Source organism: Eucyclogobius newberryi, unplaced genomic scaffold (assembly GCF_026437365.1).
Source record: "Eucyclogobius newberryi isolate DKJ021-1_F unplaced genomic scaffold, fEucNew1.0.hap1 SCAF_16, whole genome shotgun sequence".
Taxonomy (NCBI): domain Eukaryota; kingdom Metazoa; phylum Chordata; class Actinopteri; order Gobiiformes; family Gobiidae; genus Eucyclogobius; species Eucyclogobius newberryi.
The window spans coordinates 30,169,209-30,194,393 of record NW_027315790.1 but is presented as its reverse complement, the minus strand read 5'-3'; the positions used below and the strand labels follow the sequence as shown (position 1 = coordinate 30,194,393).

The window sequence follows — 25,185 nt, the reverse complement described above, 5'->3', positions numbered from 1 at the left end:
CCACATGCGTCGCTCCGGCACTTTCACCGCACAAATATATGTTTGTGTTTAGAGCCGCGGTTTGTGGGCTTCAGACAGGAAAATGTGATCAAATATGTGGTTTTTTGAGTACCATCAGTACTAAAGCGAGAACCAGGTCTAAACCAGGTCTGAACCAGGTCCAAACCAGGTCTAAACCAGGTCTAAAGCAGGTCTAAAGCCAGGTCTAAAGCCAGGTCTAAAGCCAGGTCTAAAGCCAGGTCTAAAGCAGGTCTAAAGCAGGTCTAAAGCAGGTCTAAAGCAGGTCTTGTCAGGTTGTTTGAGGCCCTCTGCTCTGTACAAGTTTTAAAATGCTCTTCTGTGAAAACATTTTAGACACGCCTGATGTTGAGGTTTCATTCATGTATTACTTAATGAACTTATATAAAGAGCATATTCTTGAATTAACAAACAAACATTGGGTTTGGCCCTTTTTTTGTTATTATTATTATTATTGTGCGTCTCACAGAGACAGGACTGAGGAAAGGCTCATGCTCCAGTTTTTAGCCCAAAAGGGCTCATCTGGTTTGGTGTTGTTCTCTGACATAAAGTGTAGGGTAAACTCATGTGTTCTGGACCATCAGCTGCATTAGAGGGCCATGTACTGCGTCTCATTTATCAATAGTGATACAATAATGCTGGCGTGAGTGTGGAGGCATTACTCTGAGCACAACTGCTAATGCAGGACACAAATGCACACACAGGACTGAGCCATGTCATAATGTAATGATCTGATTATGCTCAAGTCTAATCCGGTTATTAATGCCATTATCAGCCACCGCCGAGAGAGAATGTATGTCCAGGATTTACAGAGTTATAATCCTTTTATTCCAACATGGTTTAAAGGTCAATCACCAGCTTCATGCTCTTCCTCTGCATCCACATATCTCCTCTTTGCTGTTCCTCTCATGTTTCCTGCACCTCATGATCCTTCTTCTTTTGTCTGAGCCATTTGCAAGAACTAATCACATTCTGTTTTCCTCACGTTCATCAATCTCACTTTTGGATTTTTCTTCTTGTCGAAAACACAATAATTGAATGATTTCATGAACTTAAACGATACGGACTTTTAATGATCTGCCATTAAACATAAAACTCTGTCAAACGTCTTCCTCTGAAGTCTGAGCATGGCCCGGCCCTAATATTCTACACTTATACTCACTCTTGGTCCTCTGCACACGTCCAGAGCTTCTCCATCTGGACGCTCGGTGACAGAAAGGGGACCCCAAACAGGTGCATCATGGGCCGTACTCACCTCTTTGTCTCCTTTCTTTTTCCTGGTTTGGACCGATAAAGACTCCACTTCGCTCTCGAACTGGTCCACCTGCATGTTCAGAGTGTCGATCGTATTCTGCAACAGACAACGGAAGAAAATCACCAACAAACTCCTTAAAAAGAGAAACACAATGAGCTTTCCGTGCCTTTGCAGGCTCCAGGAACACGCTCAGCATCACCACCGCTGCAAAATGAAATACTACAACAACTACTGCAGGGTAAATCCTTCCTCCAGTATTCAGAGGGTTTGTATATATTCAGGCACAGTTAGAACCAGGAACCTATGAGTGAGTGAACCATGGACCTCTGAGTGAGTGAACCAGGGACCTCTGAGTAAGCAAACCAGGAACCTCTGAGTGAACCAGGAACTTCTGAGCGAGTGAACCAGGAACTTCTGAGCGAGTGAACCAGGAACCTCTGAGCGAGTGAACCAGGAACCTCTGAGTGAGTGAACCAGGAACCTCTGAGTGAGTGAACCAGGAATCTCTGAGTGAGTGAACCAGGAACCTCTGAGTGAGTGAACCAGGAACCTCTGAGTGAGTGAACCAGGAACCTCTGAGCAAGTGAACCAGGAACCTCTGAGCAAGTGAACCAGGAACCTCTGAGTGAGTGAACCAGGAACCTCTGAGTGAGTGAGCCAGGGACCTCTGAGCGAGTGAACCAGGAACCTCTGAGTGAGTGAACCAGGAACCTCTGAGTGAGTGAACCAGGAACCTCTGAGTGAACCAGGAACCTCTGAGCAAGTGAACCAGGAACCTCTGAGCGAGTGAGCCAGGGACCTCTGAGCGAGTGAGCCAGGGACCTCTGAGCGAGTGAACCAGGAACCTCTGAGTGAGTGAACCAGGAACCTCTGAGTGAGTGAACCAGGAACCTCTGAGTGAGTGAACCAGGAACCTCTGAGTGAGTGAACCAGGAACCTCTGAGTGAGTGAACCAGGAACCTCTGAGTGAGTGAACCAGGAACCTCTGAGTGAGTGAACCAGGAACCTCTGAGCAAGTGAACCAGGAACCTCTGAGCAAGTGAACCAGGAACCTCTGAGTGAGTGAACCAGGAACCTCTGAGTGAGTGAGCCAGGGACCTCTGAGCGAGTGAACCAGGAACCTCTGAGTGAGTGAACCAGGAACCTCTGAGTGAGTGAACCAGGAACCTCTGAGTGAACCAGGAACCTCTGAGTGAACCAGGAACCTCTGAGCGAGTGAGCCAGGGACCTCTGAGCGAGTGAGCCAGGGACCTCTGAGCGAGTGAACCAGGAACCTCTGAGTGAGTGAACCAGGAACCTCTGAGTGAGTGAACCAGGAACCTCTGAGTGAGTGAACCAGGAACCTCTGAGTGAGTGAACCAGGAACCTCTGAGTGAGTGAACCAGGAACCTCTGAGTGAACCAGAAACCTCTGAGTGAGTGAACCAGGAACCTCTGAGTGAACCAGAAACCTCTGAGTGAGTGAACCAGGAACCTCTGAGTGAGTGAACCAGGAACCTCTGAGTGAACCAGAAACCTCTGAGTGAGTGAACGCCGGGGCCGCAGCGACTCGCCAGAATAACCGTGACTCGTCGTGACTAATCGGCAGCGACTGTTTTAAAATGTCCTAATTGAGATGCCGTACTGTTAACACACGTGTAACATGACATCATTATTAAACCAAAATGGCAAAGAATAAATAATTTGGGCCTTTCAGGAGATCTACCGTGGCACTTCAGGGATAAAGCCTTCAGCAGATATATTTAACATGTATTTTATGTGTTTTTTAAATATCTGTGTATATACTGCAAACATAAACACTGACTACTGTATTTTCTGTACTATAAGTCGCACATTTTTTCATAGTTTTTGCCGGGGTGCGACTTATACTCAACCACAAGAGGGCGCTCTAGGCTCTAAGCGACGCAGAAGAAGAATCTGCACTTCCTCTTCCTCTGGAGTTTGTGGAGTTGTTTAGAAGTGACACAGAGGAAGAAGAATTCAATGGATTTAGTGATTTGGGGTAAAACTGATGCTTTGGTAAACTTGTTAGCATGTTCTTTATGCTATAGTTATCTGAATAACTGTTCATATGTTACGTTAACAACCCCCCCCAAAAAAAAAAACTCCCAACAATGCGACTTATACTCCAGTGAGACTTAAATTAGTTTTTTTCTTCTCTATTATGTATTTTTTGGCCGGTGCGACTTATAGTCCAGAAAATACGATACTCGGCTACTAAAACAGTTGTTAGTTTATGTTTATGTCACATCTTACTAAGCTTGTTTTGTTTTAAGCGAGGTAAAAAGGTAAAAAACACATGTATTGAAATAAATAAAAGTAATGAAATAAATGATGAATGCATAAATAGTGTAAGTCAAACGTTCATGATCCATTATAAAAGCCTTTGGAGCATTGTTGTGACATGGTTAGAAGCTCATGCAGCTGATTTAAAGTCATTATATTTGAGCACTCACCGTGAGCCACGTGCCCACCTCCTCCTTCTCCTTCTGGGCCGGGTCCACTTTCTGGGCCAGGCCGAGGCCCTCTTTAGAGTACGCTTTGGTCTTAGTTTCTCTTTCTACGATCTTGAACCGCTCCATTTGCTGCAGACATCAAACGACAGAAAAGTATTATTAGACGCTGGACAATCTCAGCAGGACGCCCCGTCTGGGTCAATATAAATACAACTTTCAAGCGTTTCAGGAAAGAGTTTGACATCAAAAACAATACTTCAACTAATGCTAAAGTCAAGAGTGAATGAGTCGCTCAAAAAAGGTCAGATTCAATGACCTCTGCACTAATAAAACAATTATTTATCAAGTTTCTACAACCCAAATGTCCATGTGTAGACTGGGCAGTAAACAAATGCATACTCTGTAGTACTTGTACATGTAAACAGACTCACTCTGTTGTATTTGTACATGTAAACAGATTCACACTCTGTAGTACTTGTACATGTAAACAGACTCACTCTCTGTAGTACTTGTACATGTAAACAGACTCACTCTCTGTAGTCCTTGTACATGTAAACAGACTCACACTCTGTAGTACTTGTACATGTAAACAGACTCACACTCTGTAGTACTTGTACATGTAAACAGACTCACACTCTGTAGTACTTATACATGTAAACAGACTCACTCTGTTGTATTTGTACATGTAAACAGACTCACACTCTGTAGTACTTGTACATGTAAACAGACTCACACTCTGTAGTACTTGTACATGTAAACAGACTCACACTCTGTAGTACTTGTACATGTAAACAGACTCACACTCTGTAGTACTTGTACATGTAAACAGACTCACTCTCTGTAGTACTTGTACATGTAAACAGACTCACACTCTGTAGTACTTGTACATGTAAACAGACTCACTCTCTGTAGTACTTGTACATGTAAACAGACTCACACTCTGTAGTACTTGTACATATAAACAGACTCAAACTCTGTAGTACTTGTACATGTAAACAGACTCACACTCTGTTGTATTTGTACATGTAAACAGACTCACTCTGTAGTACTTGTACATGTAAACACTCACACTCTGTTGTATTTGTGCATGTAAACAGACTCACTCTGTAGTACTTGTACATGTAAACAGACTCACACTCTGTAGTACTTGTACATATAAACAGACTCACACTCTGTAGTACTTGTACATGTAAACAGACTCACACTCTGTAGTACTTGTACATATAAACAGACTCACACTCTGTAGTACTTGTACATGTAAACAGACTCACACTCTGTAGTACTTGTACATGTAAACAGACTCACACTCTGTAGTACTTGTACATGTAAACAGACTCACACTCTGTAGTACTTGTACATATAAACAGACTCACACTCTGTAGTACTTGTACATGTAAACAGACTCACACTCTGTAATATTTGTACATGTTCGGAGGACAGAGCGTGCTCGCAGATGGCATAAACAATCGACCACGACGCGCTCCAGTGCCAGCTCAGCACAGCGGCCATATTGTGTGTCACTTTGCACTTTTCACACATTCAATCTATTCTGAGGCGAGCCAGACCCTGGTGCTCCTGCGAACGAGGGAGGAACCAGGGCTAAAGGAGGAACCAGGGCTAAAGGAGGAACAAGGAGGAACCAGGGCTAAAGGAGGGAGCCAGGGCTAAAGGAGGAACAAGTAGGAACCAGGGCTAAAGGAGAGAGCCAGGGCTAAAGGAGGAACCAGGAGGAACCAGGGCTAAAGGAGGGAGCCAGGGCTAAAGGAGGAACCAGGGCTAAAGGAGGGAGCCAGGGCTAAAGGAGGAACCAGGGCTAAAGGAGGAACAAGTAGGAACCAGGGCTAAAGGAGGGAGCCAGGGCTAAAGGAGGAACCAGGGCTAAAGGAGGAACCAGGGCTAAAGGAGGAACCAGGGCTAAAGGAGGAACCAGGGCTAAAGAAGGAACCAGGGATAAAGGAGGAACCAGGGCTAAAGGAGGAACCAGGGGGAACCAGGGCTAAAGGGGGAACCAGGGCTAAAGGAGGAACCAGGACTAAAGGAGGAACAAAGCCCTCCATCTTTCTGCACGCTGGCCCATGGACAAACTTGTGGCCCCTGTACATGTGTTTAAGGCGGGGGAGAGGGAGAGAGGTAGAGAGGCCGGTGAAGTTTGGAGAGGAAACTGTGGCTCAGACAATTTGGCACATTTACACTTCCAGGTGCTCCAGCTTCAACAGCCCATTCAGGTGTTTTCTTTGTGTTCTTAAAAACGTCACTCAAGGCACCTTTTCCCAAAACACCACCGCCGTTCAGTTTGTGTGTGGCAGAATCTACTTTCCATAATGTGATTTTACGCCAAAAAACTGTGTGTTTTGTGATAAAGCGCCTCCTGTAGTGCGGGTTTGTGGTTATCTATTTAATCTATTCTGTTCCCCTGCTCCCCTGGCTCTCGCTCCCTCATTCCCTTGTTCTCCTGCTCCCTCGTTCCCTCACTGCCCCGCTCCCCTGCTCCCTCGCTCCCCCGCGCCGTTACTCACCGTCTCTATGAGTTTGCGGTTCTCCACTAGCTGCCGTTTGTCTTTGATCTCGTTGGAGGCCACCCACGTCTTGATCTGGTCTCGAAGACGCTGCGGGACCCGGCGGCGAGCGCGACGGCGAGCGGAGAGAGGGAAACACGGAGACGTCAGACAAAACGAGTGCAGACTTGTCATTACAGTTTTGATGATGTGAACTTTTTTGGCTTGGTTTGGTCCAGAATGAGGCCGAATGTGGCTGACTGAGGAGAAACACGAGAGGCCCAAACACAAACACATCCTGACCCGTGGGCTGAGCTCGTTTATCATATTCACAACAAGTCAATTCAACTGGAGTAATGACTGAAACAACTACTTTATTTCTGTGTCCTAAATCTTGGCTATAATAAAACCATGACAAAATATATTTGTTTAAAGGTGAAACTATGTCTTTTTTTCTGGTGAAGGGTCCACCAACTGCTTTAATATAATTATTAAAAGTTTTCTTCTGAACACAAAACCTTGAAAAGCATTCATAGTGCACTTTAGCGTTGTAGCATTGGATCTGTGCTGTGATTGGCTAAAACTCTGCTGAACAATTCAAACTGTCTACAGAGACGTGTCGGTGTAATCCCTCATTCGTCCAGGTGTGTTCCATAGTAGAAAAAGCTTCAGTTGTAGTCATCTGGACTCAGTTTGAAAAAATAGACGTTTCGACTCTCATCCAAGAGTCATTGTCAATAAAAGAGTTACACTTTAAGACAAAAACGGGTTCACCCTAAGGACAAGTTGCCGACTCAAAAACAGAGCAATGTAGTTTATTCGATCCAATGCAGTGAAGAAAGCTGTAAAGAACGGTACATAGGTGAGATAAAACAGCCTCTACACAAGAGGCTCTATCAGCACAGAAGAAATACAAGTTCAGGACCTCAGAGTGTCGTGCATCTCCATCTTGAAGCCTCTAATCACTCGTTTGAAGACGATGAGGTGAAGGTTTTAAGCAGGGAGAAAAGATGGTTTGAAAGAGGAGTCAAGGAAGCTATTTTTGTTAAAAAAGAAAGACCTTCTTTAAACAGAAATGGAGGGCTAAGGTTTAATCTTCCTGTTATTTATAATGGGTTACTGAACCCCTGGAAAGGTAGAGGACCAGGCATTTAGATGCTAATCAGGTACTCAGGGTGGTTGAGCCAGGGTCTCACAAAGACAAAGAGGATTCTAATAGCCCATTAAGATTCTGAATAGGCTAGCTCGGTAGATACAAGGGGGGAGTTTCTGTTGAAACAAACAACTCTTTCTACAGATGACTACAACTGAAGCTTTTTCTACTGTCGACAGAGACATTAAAAAGGAGACGCAAGAAGCTCTACATTCATCTGTTGTGACCACTCTTGGCTCGTGCTTCCCAGAGTTACGTCCCATACTAATCCTCATTAATTTATTTCATTAACCAGTTTATTTCATGACTTTCGTGTGATGTGTGGTCAGCGTTTAGCTCAGATGACCCGTTTCAAACTCTAATATTGCCAGGCCACACTAGGCTCCAGGACTCACGCCGGAGCCGGAGCGCCCAGAGTAAACCCCGCCCAGGCACGAGCAGAAACTGTGGCTGTACATGCGTTTGCGGTGACGTCGTACATCCGGGACTTCCCCATAGCGGCCATTTTGAAAGGGCCACGCGGTATACTAGCAACCACCACGACTGCATCCTACAGAACGCAGGTTTTTGGCATTTTGGCCTCATATATCCTGGGTATCGTATGTAATAGACGTGCTGTTGTGCCCCTTTCAAAATGGCGGACTCGATTGCTACTGTACAAGTTCCCGGATGTGCTAACGCATGTATTGTGAAGTGATCAGTAGCATTAGAATCCAACGCCGCATCTCCTTCTCTGTGCCGTTCGATATTAAAGAGCTCGTTTCGTAGCTCGGTGACATCAGTCCGGCTCCAGCACCGCGGCCTCACCTGTAGCTTTTTAATCTCTTTCTTGAGGTCGGCTTCATATTTCTCTTTCTGGTTTGCGTTAGCTGCATTGTGAAGCTGTGCAAATTAAACATAACAATTAAACATGTCATATGAACAACCGCTTTGTCTTGTCGAGTCGTAGCTTCGTCACGTTTTATCTTACCTTTTGCCAAATGTCTTCGAACTGTTCCACTCCTTCCGCTACTTTTTTCAGACATCGATCTATTTCCCCTGAAAACGAGAGAAAGCAGAGGTGAAGTTACGAGGCGAGCGCGGGCAGGTGTAGCGAGCGCGAACGGCTGCTTTTGTGCACGTGCAGGTACGTCACTTTCCTTCATTCGAGCACTTAAACTGTTGATCATGAAAGATTCAAGCCGTGAAAAGTGCATTATTTACACCGACGCTCGCTTTTTTGCTGATTTCTGACAAAAAAGCCCAACATTTTAAAGCCGGCGTTTCCATTAGTGCGACGGGAGCGGAGGAAAAACACGACAAAGCGAGCTTTTTTTTTTTTTTTTTAAATGGAAAACAGGCACAAATACAACTAAAGCGACAAAATGTTCGGATTGCATTTTACAGAGGTTTATGCATGTGCTGAAGTCAGACTATCGACAGTAAACGTCTTGTTTGTTGTGGCGCCCAATGTCAGTATTGTCAGATTAAAAAAATGAATTAAATATTGGTCAGATACTGAAAGATTCCCCCATATTTTACATCAATACTTTTACACGCTGTTCAGTCTCTGTCAGTTTGATGTGAGTGGAAAAGCAATGAAGCTAAAGAGCTGAAATACACAATAACCGTCATGTGTTCTGGGATTGTCCTGTTGCTCAGAGGTTTTGGATTGAGATCAATAAAGATATAAAGAAAAATATATGATACTGATGTACCGCTGGATTTCAGAACTCTGTATTTGGGCCTCAGAACTCCTGCCATGGATACAACCGGCACATATCACAGCAAAAAAGGCCCTCACAAAAATCAATGACACAAAATGCACCGATAATCAAAAATTGGACAGACATTAGATTGGATATTAGAAAAATGAAAAAAAAAAAAAAAAAAAAAAAAAAAAAAATCACATTTGGACTAAAACTGAACATAAACAAATTGGACATTTTGTGGGGAAAATGGGATAATTTTTTGGGTGCTTAGGCCGCAGTTATTTTACGGATTTTTAAAGGAAACATATTGAACGGGCGGACGAAATATGAATATAATTTCCATTTCAAAAGATTTTTTCTTCCGGGTTTTCCCAAAATGGACCACGGGAGGAAAGGGTGGCGCGGAGGTGAGTGAAACAGTAGATTTAGCCCGTTTTGCATTGGTAGAACTGACGCTTCTAAGTGTGCATCCTTAACTCACGGCAAAACGCGCTGGAGAAAATGTGCTAAACGGGTTTAAAATGTGTATTTTCGATATAAAGGCGCGCAGCAGAAAGGGAAACGGGCGCGTGCGCTCTCCCGGGGCCGCGCACAGGGACGTCGCTCCGTCACAGACTCCCGCAGGATTTTGACAAAAAATTGCCTCACGCGCTCTTATCTTTTGACTTAATACCGCTTTTTTTCATTTAATGCTATTTTGCGTTGTCGGCGGTATTTTATGAAAAAAATTAAACATTTTTTTAATTTATATTGTAGAAATCAATCATTTAAGTGCGGCGGATCCGTAAACCAAGTCATAAAATAACCGTGGCCTTATGCTTTGAAAAATAAATACAAATCTTAATCTAAAAAAAAAAAACTAAAACTAAAACATGAACTTCCAATTTGTGAACTTTGCAATGGATTAAAATAAACTGGATTTTGGCTGAAGATTGTTTTAAACTTACGTTGACAAAGGCTTGATTTTGATTTGTCTTTCTAAAAAAAAAAAAAAAAAATATATAAAAACTGATTTCAATATAAATTCCTTGAAACTTTTTACAATTTTATCCCAATAGTTTGGAACATTTCTTTCTCGAAAATCTGAATTCTGCTCCAAAACAGTGCATGGCCTCCTCTTTACACACAGACACTGGCAGGCAATTAAAACAACAAAAGCCGATCAGAAATATCCCAATCACAGCCTCAATTTAAATGTAAATAACTGCACGGCCTCATATCAAACACATTGCATAGCCTCTGTGTATAATCCTGCATTTTATGGTTGTAATTCATATTTTCTTCTACTCCTTGTGTCCAAATGTATTGCTAAACCATTAACACAAATCGTATGAATAAAAGACCCAAAGACTCAAAGCGAACTCGTGCGTTTTGAAGCGCCGTCCCAGATGTTGGCGGCGCGGACGAGTTGCGGGGCCGAGCGTAAACAGGAAGCGTGTATTTCGGTCCCGTTTTATCATTTCTGACCTGGATGTTCGGCGCGGCGGTGACGCAAACGCTCACTGTACGTTCCCGCATGACGCTCGTCTTTTGTGATTCCTCAAAACTCGCTTAATGGTCTGAAAAGCTCGAAATGCGCTGCTCGTCTAACGGAGCGTGGACGTGTGCTAATGGAATGATGAATCAAAGCGTTGCATCGTGTGAGCGAGCGGCGGTTCTGGACCAGACTCAGAAGAACCGCCGTTTGTGACGCTGCGTGAGTCATGGTTTAGACAGACTTTTTGAACTTGTGTAAAAAGTAGGATTGGATGTATAACGCTGGGTTTAAATATATCCCTGTGATGCTCAGACGTGAAGGGAAGAAACATTTATTTAGAAGTCGCAGTTATGAGAGTTTTAAGTCAGAATTTGCTTTTTAACCGTTGGATTGCCGATTGGTTGATCTGGTTTATGGTTCATACGTCTGTAATTACTGGGTCTATTCACAAGAAACAAAAACAGGCACAAAGTTCAGCATCTTCTCCGTCAGCATATTTCAAAAGAGACATACCGTATTTTCCGGACTATATACTTTTTCATAGTTTGGTGCGACTTAGACTCCAGAGCAACTTATATGTGATATTATACTTATTTTCACACGGAGAACTGCATTTCACATGTTGATTATTTTCACACTGACAACCACAAGAGGGCACGAGTTGTTTAGAAGTGACACAGAGGAAGAATTCAATGGATTTAGTGATTTGGGGTAAAACTGATGCTTTGCTAAACTTGTTAGCATGTTCTTTATGCTATAGTTATCTGAATAACTGTTCATATGTTAACATACCAGACACGACAGTTCGTTGTCTATGCGTCATGTAGCTGAAGGACCTTCTCCTTCTTCTTCTCCTCCTCCAGTGTTTTATGGCGACTGGTATCCAAGTGTTACATTACCTCCAGACTTTTATTCATCTTCATTTACTTCTTCTTTGGTGTGTTGTGGCGGTTGTTGTTGTTTTATGGCGGTTGGCATCCAAGTGTTGCATTACCGCCAGACTTTATGCCTCAGACTTTGTCGTATTCTTTAGAAGTTCTTCTTCCATTTCTTTGGCGTTTCGAAAAGCCCATGAGTTCAACGCACGTTAGAAAATCCTCTTGTTCCTCATCCTCCAAAACACCCCAACTCTATGGTATCCAACTGTTACATTACCGCCAGACTTTATTCTTTAGACTTTATTCTTTAGACTTTGTTCTTTAGACTTTGTTCTTTAGACTTTGTTCTTTAGACTTTGTTCTTTAGACCTTATTCTTCAGTTCAAAGCCCACGAATTCCAAGCACATGAGATCCTCTTCTTCCTCCGCCTCATCTTCTTCCTCTTCTTCTTTGGTGTTTTGTCTTCTCCATTTCCATGGGTGGGGGATACCGTGGGTTCTCTCCGGGTACTCCGGCTCCTCTCACCGTCCAAAGACATGTATGTATTAGGCAAATTGGCAACTTTAAATTGGCCCAATGGACAGGTGTTGAAAATGAGCATATTCTGCTACATACACTTAAAACATTGCATCTGGTTCGTCCAATGTAAATGCTATGTCATTAAATAAATAAATAAATGTCCTCTCGCCGCATGGAGTGCGACTTATTCTCCACTGTGTACTCCGGTGCGACTTATACCCCGGTGCGACTCGCGTACTCCGATGCGACTTATACACGTTTTTTTCTTCTCTATCATCAGCGATTTATAATCCGGAAAATACGGTCAATTTTTTTTCACACTAGCTTCAGAAAGGTGTCATTAATCAACAAAAGTGACATGATTGTTGTTGTTGTTGTTGTTGTTTTCAGCACATGGACATTGTCTTTGAGTTACTTTTCAACAGCGCCACCAAGGACCCTGGCATATGTATTACAACGTTTTCAGTCGTCGAGTGATGCACACATTTAAAGAGAGCTTCCCGTGTTTACAGAGAGCATTTCGAAATTCAGACTTTGGAGGAAGAAATTGGACTATTTGCTGGTGTTAAAGGGTTATAAATCTATCATTTAGCTTCAGGAAATGATTATTGAAATGTATTTTTCTTTGTTTGTAATAAGACGAAACCAAATGGAATCAGAAATTGTGATGAATCAATATGAGGAAAGACTCCTGTGATATCGTGCGTGTTGCTATAGCGTCCAGCCCTTACGTCCCCTTAAAATAAGATAAGATATTCCTTTATTGTCCCATATGGGGAAATTTCATTGGTGCAACGCAGGTAGATACAGAGGCAGATACAGAAGAAAAGAACAGATCACTTATAGGAATTTATTTAATCACTTATAGCATTTATTTCTGAAGTAATATCTGAGAAGTGTTAAATATTCAGATTTCCCCCCGATCCAAACCAAGGTTATGATCCCGCCTGCAGCTCCACGGGATTATTAGTGGAAACATGAGCCTTTACTGTACCAACAGAGTCTAACACTTCCTGGGAACACCCCCCGTGGCCCCCGGCTCCGTGAGTACTCGGTGATGAAACGCTCAAACGTGAATGGAGAGTGTCGACAGATGCGACAGGGGCCGGACCTGACCTTCAGCAGACGCGATGTGAAGATACTGCTGCGCCCACGTGTTATTTTTAGATGAAAGAAATAATACATAACTCTGTGCTCGATCCGCTCGCGTGGAGCCGGGATTTAGGAGAAAGAGCCACTTTTGTCTCTGCGCTCGCGGGAAGTTTGGACCGAGAGACTGAATTTAGACGATGTGCACAGGATCCCGCGGAAATACTTCCTCCATCTAACCTAAGAAAGTGTGGGTTTCTATTGTGCAGTGGTAGTTAAAATGTGCTTTTATGTGATGCTTGTCACTCAAAGCCATTTACAAGCACATTTTAGCACACGCAGAAGATCATTTGCTGAATTATTATCTGATTATTGTCATCAAGAGACTTTAATCAGCCTTAAATGTCCAGCAGAGGCATTAAGCAAACACACTCCTTTTATTTGAATGTGACTTCACCGTGTTGTGGAAAAAATATAATCTGGCCCTTTACTTTTTAACTTTCAATTCTATTTCTAATCAGATTTAGTTCTAACAGCCTGACAACCCCTTTTGGCCTGGATATTTACATGTCCGGACTCCCTGGAGTGGCTAGGAAGTCCCACGTTATGTTTCACACTAGGCAAGACATGTGAATTGAATGAATGCAAATGTTATGTACTGTCTCCTTCCTGAAACCACTGTTTCTTTGATGTCCCATTTGCTCCTTGGTTCCTTTGTACCTGAGAGACCAGTGACCGGGAACTTCTGTGTGTGTGTGGTCATGTGATCATCGGTGATTTAAGGAAGGGGACAGAGGGGGGACGGGAGGATTTGGGAGACAGACATTTTGGGAAGCAGGCAAGAGACAGACGCGTGGACTCGGCCTTCTATGAGAATGGCCGAGTCCACTCGAGTTTCTTTCTGATTCAGCCACAAGATTAAACAGTTTACTTTTGAAACGAGACAACTTGCTTCTTTGTCTTAACTAGAGATTTTTGCCACTACAATTTGGCGTTGTTGACAGGGTCCCTCGACCGGCAATTCCAATTTCCAGGGACCGTGTGATTCAGCAATTTTGCCACCTAAGCCTCGTACCTCCACTTCTGAGACGTGAGGGCTGCATCACAGGGGCCCTGGAGAAAGGACTCCGGCGCTGGGTGAAAAGGACCTTGTGTGTAAGTTGTTTTGTTTTGATTTTTGTATTTCAATTGTAAGACTAGGATATATATATGAAGACAATTGGGTTTGAGCTGTGTGAATGACTTAAAGACATGTTCTAAATAGAACATGTCTTTTAGTTTAACTGTAACTCAAAAAATAAAAGAACTGTGTGCAAATATAATCTGTAAGATAGCCACCTAGCCACAACGGGTAACTTGTTTTCGGAGTCCAACTCCTTTTTAAATCAGTCCAACTGATTGTACGTACTTTTACACGTGTAACGTGTTTTCGGAGTCCAACTCCATTTTTTTTTATTATTTTTTTTTTATTTATTTTGTATTTAAACAAATTTTTGGGTTAGAGCTGTGTGGATGAGTTAGGGCTTTGTTTTAAACTCTGTGTGATTAAACAAAGCTCTAATTCTAACTGTAACTCAGAAACAAATATATTATGATTGAGTTAGAGCTGTGTGAATGAGTTAGCGCTTTGTTTGAAACTTTGTTATTAAGCAAAGCTCTAATTCTAACTGTAACTTCAACAAATAGAGCTGTGTGCGAATAATGATCGAGTTAGAGCTGTGTGAATGAGTTAGCGCTTTGTTTGAAACTCTGTGATTAAACAAAGCTCTAATTCTAACTGTAACTCCAAAATATTAGAGCTGTGTGCTAGATTACGACGCCAATCCTATTTCGAGTTGGATTGGAATCTTAATTTTAACTCTAACATTTTTATTTATTGATTTTTTTGTAATTTTGTTTTTTTGTAGACCCTGCAGAAAAGATGCTGGATACTGTTTGAATGAGTTTGAGATATAATGAGTTGATGTTAAAAAAAAAGGAGATATTGAACACATTTGTGATTTTTGGATTTTTTATAATTATTTGATGAAATATTGAATGTATGCAATATAGTTTTGGGAAACTGTAATAATGTGAAAAAGAGAGAGCGAAAATCCTTGTCCACATAACACACACACACACAAACATCCGCACCTCCACTTACAACATAACACACAACAACAAAAAGAACAAATTACTGTGTGCAGAATTTTTCTCTTTACACAGAGTGGACCTGTCGGCGCAGCTGGGCTCATCCTCCTTCTCAGTCAGTCAACCCATCAAAACATCTGAAGAAAACTACACTGGAGCCACTTCGTTCAGAGAAGCAGAGGATCATACAAGAAACGCTGGACACGCCGTGCGAGGCGTCCACTGTTTGGGCGAAACTCAAAGACCCGAGCCAGAACATTGTCCAAAATATTGAACTAACTTGTGTGTGCGGCATTGGGCAACCAACGCTCAACGAACTGTACAGGCACACACGCCATTATGACACTCTATGCAGTAGCAGTAGCAGCAGCAGCAGCAGCAGCAGCAACAACAACAGCAGCAGCAGCAGCAGCAGCAGCAGAGCCAACAAAGCCAAAGACGCAAATGTGGCGCACGTAACGTACAGAGGGTTTGGATACGACAGCAGCATGGAATCACCAGATCTGACTGAGAGGGGAAAGAGTCCCAGCTCGCCACAGAAACCACAGCCTGGACAACACAAAGACAAGCCCAAGACAAGATAAAAGTGCAAGCCTGAGCGCTGCTTTTCATCTGCACCCATTTACACTCACACAAACACACATTCATGTCTCCAGACACAAACATGTCCCACCCTCCGCGTGAGGTGGGAACCTTGGACACACAGAGCTCTAAATGGACCCTACTGGATGAGAAGATTGAATCTAAAACCAGAACATTGAACTTTAGAATCGTGATTTACGCTATTGGGTTGGTTTTTGCCCTGATTCTTTTGACATTATGGTTTCATAGCCTTTGCGATCGTTATAGTAGTCATTCTGATTCTGTTCGCCTGTGTGATCCCATGTTTACAAAGCGCGATCAGCATCACACTAACGGGCCATAAAACCTGTTTTTTTTTTTATTTCTATCCTTTTACTTTTGGTTGTCACCCTTATTTTTGACAGTGAACATGATTACATTGTTGTTGGTTTTCATTTTACTTATCTTTTTATTATCCTTTTACTTTTTGACTTATTTTCATACTGTAATATTTCTATATTGTGATCTGGTTTCTACATAACTTTGATTGGTTTACTTCATCTCACAATCTTATGTTGTTTGTACAATGACCATTTGTCTTTCAACTGCTGGAGTTTATTATGTTTTGTTTATTGTTTCATTTTATTTTGTTTGTTGGTTTCCTCCATGAATCCTATGCCTGTGTAGAACTTTAAGATAGACTTTGGATGGAATTTTTAAATTTTTTTACTCTTCCAAACAGCAGCTCATTAATGGTGTATTGACGTAGTGATATTTTATTTTTTCTTTCTGATTGTGATTAATTAGGAAAGCGAGTTTCCTAAATTATCACGGGAGAGGTCTGTTGTGGAAAAAATATAATCTGGCCCTTTACTTTTTAACTTTCAATTCTATTTCTAATCAGATTTAGTTCTAACAGCCTGACAACCCCTTTTGGCCTGGATATTTACATGTCCGGACTCCCTGGAGTGGCTAGGAAGTCCCACGTTATGTTTCACACTAGGCAAGACATGTGAATTGAATGAATGCAAATGTTATGTACTGTCTCCTTCCTGAAACCACTGTTTCTTTGATGTCCCATTTGCTCCTTGGTTCCTTTGTACCTGAGAGACCAGTGACCGGGAACTTCTGTGTGTGTGTGGTCATGTGATCATCGGTGATTTAAGGAAGGGGACAGAGGGGGGACGGGAGGATTTGGGAGACAGACATTTTGGGAAGCAGGCAAGAGACAGACGCGTGGACTCGGCCTTCTATGAGAATGGCCGAGTCCACTCGAGTTTCTTTCTGATTCAGCCACAAGATTAAACAGTTTACTTTTGAAACGAGACAACTTGCTTCTTTGTCTTATCTAGAGATTTTTGCTACTACAACCGCTTTCTCATCCCATTTGGGCTGCAAAATACGGGGAAAAAATCATCAAAAATTGTCCCTACTCATATCTAATCCACACTCACACTTCAAGACATTTACAGACATGTTTCCTCTGTGCTTTTGTGGATTGCAAGATTATAATCGTTATCCAGAGAATTAAATAAATGCATTAAAGCTTTTGTCTGCGAAACCCAACTACAGCCGATATAAAGCAGTTTTTTGTTTGTTTTGTGCCTGGGGTGAGAAATGTCCACAAACTGGACTGGACTCATAACACAGACGCACTGTACAGGAAGAGCCAGAGTCGGCTCTACCTCCTGAGGAGACTCAGGTCTTTTGGAGTGACAGGGCCACTCCTGAAGACCTTCTAAGACTCTGTGGTGGCATCGGCCCTCCTGTATGGTGTGGCCTGCTGGAGCAGCAGCATCACAGAGAGGGAGAGGAAGAGGCTGGACAGAGTCATCAAGAAGTCCAGCTCCGTCCTGGGCTGTGCTCTGGACTCGGTGCAGGAGGTGGGGGACAGGAGGGTCCTGGCTAGATTCACATCTATGCTGGACCATGAGTGTCACCCCCTGCAGGACACTCTCTCCGCTCTGGAGAGCAGCTTCAGTGAGAGACTGATCCACCCTCGATGTGCGAAGGAAAGGTTCCGTAGGTCTTTCCTTCCTGCTGCTGTCAGACTTTATAACAAAAACTGTTAGTACTGAACACTCGCAATACTGACCTAACCTAATACTGATGTGCAATTCTGTCATATGTGCAATTGTTGGAATTCATGTGCAATTCATGTGCAATTACTGTGAAATTCATGTGCAATCTATGTGCTGTCGTGACACATATTCATGTGCAATTACTGTCGTGCTCACATGCAATGGTATTTATGTATTTATTTATTTGTCTATGGGAGTTTTTATTTATTTATAGGAGATCTTCTACTGAAAGTGTTTTTCAGACTTCCTATAAGTGATCTGTTCTTCTGTATCTACCTCTGTATCTACCTGCGTTGCACCAATGAAATTTCCCCATGTGGGACAATAAAGGAATATCTTATCTTAATTCTAGACAATTCTATCCACGACTCAAGTGTAATGAAATGTAACACGTCTTTACGGTCCAGCTGATGATGCCACGACGGCTTCTGTTATGCAGTGAACTCGCACAGAACTCCTGGACTGACGCCGACATAAAAAGCGGATTCTCAAATTGATGACGTTGGACTTTTCGAGACATTGTGCAGAAAACAGCATTTCACTAACGGAAAAACGTGCGAGTGATTTAGAGCATTATGCAACCGTAACACGACAGACTGACAGCTTCCACAACAAGCCTCTGGACCGCCGCCGCTCCTGCTCCTGCTCCTGCTGCTGCTCCTGCTGCTGCTCCTGCTGCTGCTGCTGCTGCTGCTGCTGCTGCTCCTGCTGCTGCTGCTGCTGCTGCTGCTGCTGCTCCTGCTGCTGCTGCTGCTGCTACTACTACAAACGCCGCCTTGAGCATCTCCTCTTTGTCTTCTCCAGTTTCCTGCAGCTCTGATCTCATCATCATTATGGACAAAGAGAACCGCAAACACCTCCAACATCAGGACCTTTATGAATATTACTGTCAAACATTTCCATGGCGACGAGCAGGAGGAGGCTCTTCCAGGCCAAGTACGAGTCGAGTCAGGTTTGCGGAGAACATGGTAGGTTTGTCTATTTTCCCCCCAGTGCAATAAAAACATCAAAATGTAAAAAAAAAAAACACGCTTTTATAGAATTTTAGTATTTTTTTTGTTGCTAAAAAGTTATTATCACTTCAGCTGTAGAAATTTACCCCCCAAAAAAGCACTCCACAAATGCTCAATCAGATGAAGATGAATCATGTTGTACAATTATTACACAAATGGCACATTAAAAGGCCTCTTATATTGAGTCCAGTGTTGTCAAGCTACTCACATATATTAAATAAACTAAGGAAAAGGCTTGTTACACGATGCCAGTTTCATTTCAAAAGTAAAGAATAGTTCATTTTAAAAATCATTGAGGAAAGGTTGTTCAGATAAGTGCTATGTCATACTCGCTTTAGAATCGACCTGTATCTGGGAATCAACCGTTACAACGAAACGACTACAGGCGGCCGTGAAGTTGTATTTTAACCGGCCGGAAACAAGACAACGTCAGCTGCAGCTCGAACATGTCCACGTCTGGATTCAGCAGAGAACGTCAACGGAACCACAACAAACAAACAAACAAACACACGCTCATTTGAATATGAACGCCGCAGAGCTGGTCCTCACCTTGGAGTTTCCTTTTATCGGCCATGACTGACTAGGATGATGTCTTCATGCCTTTCACTGAAACAGAAGAGAAACAGTCAGTGATAGAGCTCAGTTTGTAGCAGCTTTATGATTTGTCACCTTAAATACAATAACTACTTTATAACTACTTTATAACTAATACAAGATGAAAGGGCAGAGGCCATTCAAATCCACAGAAATACTTCAATTGCATTAATGGATTGAAGAAAACAAGCAATAATCGACTATTAAAATAATGACTGACTATTTCAATGATTAAATGTCATCTAAACAAAAGCATCTAAAAATACTTGTACTTTATGCATCATTTTGCACACTTTTCACTTTACCTGGTTATAAATGAGTTTTGTGCAAAGAAAATGAGTTTAAATCAATTGTTGCTCCTATAAAACAGTAAAATCAGATGTATATAGTTTAGGAGAATATTGATAATGAACAAAACAAAGTGTGAGTGATTTTAGTGGGATTCTGCAAATGTACAAACACAAAACTGCACTTTTTAACTCAACGAAGTGCAGTATTTATGACGAGCGACGCAGTTACAACAAGGTTTTAACTGTTCACATTTATTATTATTATTAACACTTGAAACTGCTAAACTAATACAAGACTCACATGAAAGTCTAAAGTACAGGCGCACAGTAACTCGAGCGCACGGTAACTCGAGCGTAACTCGAGCGTAACTCGAGCGTAACTTACGCTCGAGCGTAACTCGAGCGTAACTCGAGCGTAACTCGAGCGTAACTCGAGCGTAACTCGAGCGTAACTCGAGCGTAACTCGAGCGTAACTCGAGCGTAACTCGAGCGCACGGTAACACGAGCGCAACTCGAGCGTAACTCGAGCATAACTCGAGCATAACTCGAGCGTAACTCGAGCGCACGGTAACTCGAGCGTAACTCGAGCGCACGGTAACTCGAGCGTAACTCGAGCGCACGGTAACTCGAGCGTAACTCGAGCGCACGGTAACTCGAGCGTAACTCGAGCGCACGGTAACTCGAGCGTAACTCGAGCGCACGGTAACTCGAGCGTAACTCGAGCGCACAGTAACTCGAGCGCACGGTAACTCGAGCGCACGGTAACTCGAGCGCACGGTAACTCGAGCGCACGGTAACTCGAGCGCACGGTAACTCGAGCGCACGGTAACTCGAGCGCACGGTAACTCGAGCGCACGGTAACTCGAGCGTAACTCGACGCACAGTAACATAACAGTAACTCGCGGATACGTCGTTATAACATTCACGCAGTCGAACAGAGCTTCCCACAGTCACGACAATAATTTTGCGATTATATTGTGACCTGAATAATCAGGATTGCATGAAATACTTCTGCAGTATCTCTATGGCAGAGAAGTTACAGCTCAGATCTGCGGAGGGGGGAGCGTGCGAACAGTAAGAAACGGCATAACCACTCAAGCATTAGTGATTGCATCTTATTCATACTTTATAAATTGATTTTTTTTTTTTTTGACAGTTTGACGGGTAAATTAAGGCACATCTTTGTATCACTTTAAAATGTTAAAATAATGCAATAACAAAAATCTGACATGCAAGTTGCAATAGCAAACTGATCTAATGTAGAATGTAACACTTGAAAAAACTAGGAAAGCAGAGGGATTGAGTAAGTAGTAATATATAGTACATACTACTATATACTATTGTGTACTACTATATACTACTATATACTACATAGTATTCTTCACTTCAGCTTTAATACAATTCATGCAAAATGACAATATATCAACTGGATGGCATTGATTACAAGTGTCACTATATGTAAGTTACTGTAGTAAACCAGAGTATGTTACTGTAGTAAACCAGAGTATGTTACTGTAGTAAACCAGTGTGTGTTACTGTAGTAAACCAGAGTGTGTTACTGTAGTAAACCAGTGTATGTTACTGTAGTAAACCAGAGTATGTTACTGTAGTAAACCAGTGTGTGTTACTGTAGTAAACCAGTGTATGTTACTGTAGTAAACCAGAGTGTGTTACTGTAGTAAACTAGTGTGTTACTGTAGTAAACCAGAGTGTGTTACTGTAGTAAACCAGTGTATGTTACTGTAGTAAACCAGAGTATGTTACTGTAGTAAACCAGTGTATGTTACTGTAGTAAACCAGAGTGTGTTACTGTAGTAAACCAGTGTGTTACTGTAGTAAACCAGAGTATGTTACTGTAGTAAACCAGTGTGTTACTGTAGTAAACCAGAGTGTGTTACTGTAGTAAACCAGTGTATGTTACTGTAGTAAACCAGAGTGTGTTACTGTAGTAAACCAGAGTATGTTACTGTAGTAAACCAGAGTGTGTTACTGTAGTAAACCAGAGTATGTTACTGTAGTAAACCAGTGTATGTTACTGTAGTAAACCAGTGTATGTTACTGTAGTAAACCAGAGTGTGTTACTGTAGTAAACCAGAGTATGTTACTGTAGTAAACCAGTGTATGTTACTGTAGTAAACCAGTGTATGTTACTGTAGTAAACCAGTGTGTGTTACTGTAGTAAACCAGTGTGTGTTACTGTAGTAAACCAGAGTGTGTTACTGTAGTAAACCAGTGTATGTTACTGTAGTAAACCAGAGTGTGTTACTGTAGTAAACCAGAGTATGTTACTGTAGTAAACCAGTGTATGTTACTGTAGTAAACCAGTGTATGTTACTGTAGTAAACCAGTGTGTGTTACTGTAGTAAACCAGTGTGTGTTACTGTAGTAAACCAGAGTGTGTTACTGTAGTAAACCAGAGTGTGTTACTGTAGTAAACCAGTGTGTGTTACTGTAGTAAACCAGTGTGTGTTACTGTAGTAAACCAGTGTGTGTTACTGTAGTAAACCAGAGTGTGTTACTGTAGTAAACCAGTGTATGTTACTGTAGTAAACCAGAGTATGTTACTGTAGTAAACCAGTGTATGTTACTGTAGTAAACCAGAGTGTGTTACTGTAGTAAACCAGAGTATGTTACTGTAGTAAACCAGTGTATGTTACTGTAGTAAACCAGTGTATGTTACTGTAGTAAACCAGTGTGTGTTACTGTAGTAAACCAGTGTGTGTTACTGTAGTAAACCAGAGTGTGTTACTGTAGTAAACCAGAGTGTGTTACTGTAGTAAACCAGTGTGTGTTACTGTAGTAAACCAGTGTGTGTTACTGTAGTAAACCAGAGTGTGTTACTGTAGTAAACCAGTGTATGTTACTGTAGTAAACCAGTGTATGTTACTGTAGTAAACCAGAGTATTTTACTGTAGTAAACCAGTGTATGTTACTGTAGTAAACCAGAGTGTGTTACTGTAGTAAACCAGTGTGTTACTGTAGTAAACCAGAGTGTGTTACTGTAGTAAACCAGTGTATGTTACTGTAGTAAACCAGAGTGTGTTACTGTAGTAAACCAGTGTGTGTTACTGTAGTAAACCAGTGTGTGTTACTGTAGTAAACCAGTGTGTGTTACTGTAGTAAACCAGTGTATGTTACTGTAGTAAACCGGTGTATGTTACTGTAGTAAACCAGAGTGTGTTACTGTAGTAAACCAGTGTATGTTACTGTAGTAAACCAGAGTGTGTTACTGTAGTAAACCAGTGTGTGTTACTGTAGTAAACCAGTGTGTGTTACTGTAGTAAACCAGTGTGTGTTACTGTAGTAAACCAGTGTGTGTTACTGTAGTAAACCAGAGTGTGTTACTGTAGTAAACCAGTGTATGTTACTGTAGTAAACCAGTGTATGTTACTGTAGTAAACCAGAGTATTTTACTGTAGTAAACCAGTGTATGTTACTGTAGTAAACCAGAGTGTGTTACTGTAGTAAACCAGTGTGTTACTGTAGTAAACCAGAGTATGTTACTGTAGTAAACCAGTGTGTTACTGTAGTAAACCAGAGTGTGTTACTGTAGTAAACCAGTGTATGTTACTGTAGTAAACCAGAGTGTGTTACTGTAGTAAACCAGAGTATGTTACTGTAGTAAACCAGTGTATGTTACTGTAGTAAACCAGTGTATGTTACTGTAGTAAACCAGTGTGTGTTACTGTAGTAAACCAGTGTGTGTTACTGTAGTAAACCAGAGTGTGTTACTGTAGTAAACCAGAGTGTGTTACTGTAGTAAACCAGTGTGTGTTACTGTAGTAAACCAGTGTGTGTTACTGTAGTAAACCAGAGTGTGTTACTGTAGTAAACCAGTGTGTGTTACTGTAGTAAACCAGTGTATGTTACTGTAGTAAACCAGAGTGTGTTACTGTAGTAAACCAGTGTGTTACTGTAGTAAACCAGAGTATGTTACTGTAGTAAACCAGTGTATGTTACTGTAGTAAACCAGAGTATGTTACTGTAGTAAACCAGTGTGTTACTGTAGTAAACCAGAGTGTGTTACTGTAGTAAACCAGAGTGTGTTACTGTAGTAAACCAGTGTGTTACTGTAGTAAACCAGAGTATGTTACTGTAGTAAACCAGTGTATGTTACTGTAGTAAACCAGTGTATGTTACTGTAGTAAACCAGAGTATGTTACTGTAGTAAACCAGAGCATCTTACTGTAGTAAACTAGAGCATCTTACTGTAGTAAACTAGAGCATCTTACTGTAGTAAACTAGAGCATTTTACTGTAGTAAACTAGAGCATTTTACTGTAGTAAACTAGAGCATCTTACTATATAAACCAGAGCATCTTACTGTAGTAATCTAGAGCATCTTACTATATAAACCAGGGCATCTTACTGTAGTAAACTAGAGCATCTTACTGTAGTAAACTAGAGCATCTTACTATATAAACCAGGGCATCTTACTGTAGTAAACTAGAGCATCTTACTGTAGTAAACAAGAGCATCTTACTGTATTAAACTAGAGCATCTTACTATATAAACCAGGGCATCTTACTGTAGTAAACTAGAGCATCTTACTGTATTAAACTAGAGCATCTTACTATATAAACCAGAGCATCTTACTGTAGTAAACAAGAGCATCTTACTATAGTAAACAAGAGGATCTTACTATATAAACCAGAGCATCTTACTGTAGTAATCTAGAGCATCTTACTATATAAACCAGGGCATCTTACTGTAGTAAACTAGAGCATCTTACTGTAGTAAACTAGAGCATCTTACTATATAAACCAGGGCATCTTACTGTAGTAAACTAGAGCATCTTACTGTAGTAAACAAGAGCATCTTACTGTATTAAACTAGAGCATCTTACTATATAAACCAGGGCATCTTACTGTAGTAAACTAGAGCATCTTACTGTATTAAACTAGAGCATCTTACTATATAAACCAGAGCATCTTACTGTAGTAAACAAGAGCATCTTACTATAGTAAACAAGAGGATCTTACTATATAAACCAGAGCATCTTACTATATAAACCAGAGCATCTTACTGTAGTAAACTAGAGCATCTTACTGTTGTAAACTAGAGCATCTTACTGTTGTAAACTAGAGCATCTTACTGTAGTAAACTAGAGCATCTTACTGTAGTAAACTAGGGCATCTTACTATATAAACCAGGGCATCTTACGGTAGTAAACTAGAGCATCTTATTGTATTAAACTAGAGCATCTTACTGTAGTAAACAAGAGCATCTTACTATAGTAAACAAGAGCATCTTACTGTATTAAACTAGAGCATCTTACTGTAGTAAACAAGAGCATCTTACTATAGTAAACAAGAGCATCTTACTATATAAACCAGAGCATCTTACTGTAGTAAACTAGAGCATCTTACTGTAGTAAACTAGAGCATCTTACTGTAGTAAACTAGAGCATCTTACTGTAGTAAACTAGGGCATCTTACTATAGTAAACAAGAGCATCTTACTATAGTAAACAAGAGCATCTTACT

At 41.6% G+C, this 25,185-nt stretch overlaps 1 protein-coding gene across 3 annotated transcripts in view; it reads right to left on the bottom strand.

Moving 5' to 3' along the window:
- cnot3b (CCR4-NOT transcription complex, subunit 3b) overlaps positions 1 to 19,427 on the bottom strand; it is a 41,500-nt gene extending 22,073 nt beyond the window's left edge. For all 3 annotated transcript variants that reach the window (XM_072448244.1, XM_072448245.1, XM_072448246.1), the window contains exons 1-6: positions 19,366 to 19,427; positions 8,347 to 8,414; positions 8,184 to 8,258; positions 6,245 to 6,334; positions 3,729 to 3,857; positions 1,274 to 1,369 (exon numbers count right to left, since the gene is read on the bottom strand). In XM_072448244.1, coding sequence (XP_072304345.1) covers positions 1,274 to 1,369; positions 3,729 to 3,857; positions 6,245 to 6,334; positions 8,184 to 8,258; positions 8,347 to 8,414; positions 19,366 to 19,390 — 483 coding nt within the window. In that variant the 5' untranslated portion in view covers positions 19,391 to 19,427. The remainder of the gene's footprint in view (positions 1 to 1,273; positions 1,370 to 3,728; positions 3,858 to 6,244; positions 6,335 to 8,183; positions 8,259 to 8,346; positions 8,415 to 19,365) is intronic.
- Between the last annotated feature and the right edge of the window lie 5,758 nt (positions 19,428 to 25,185).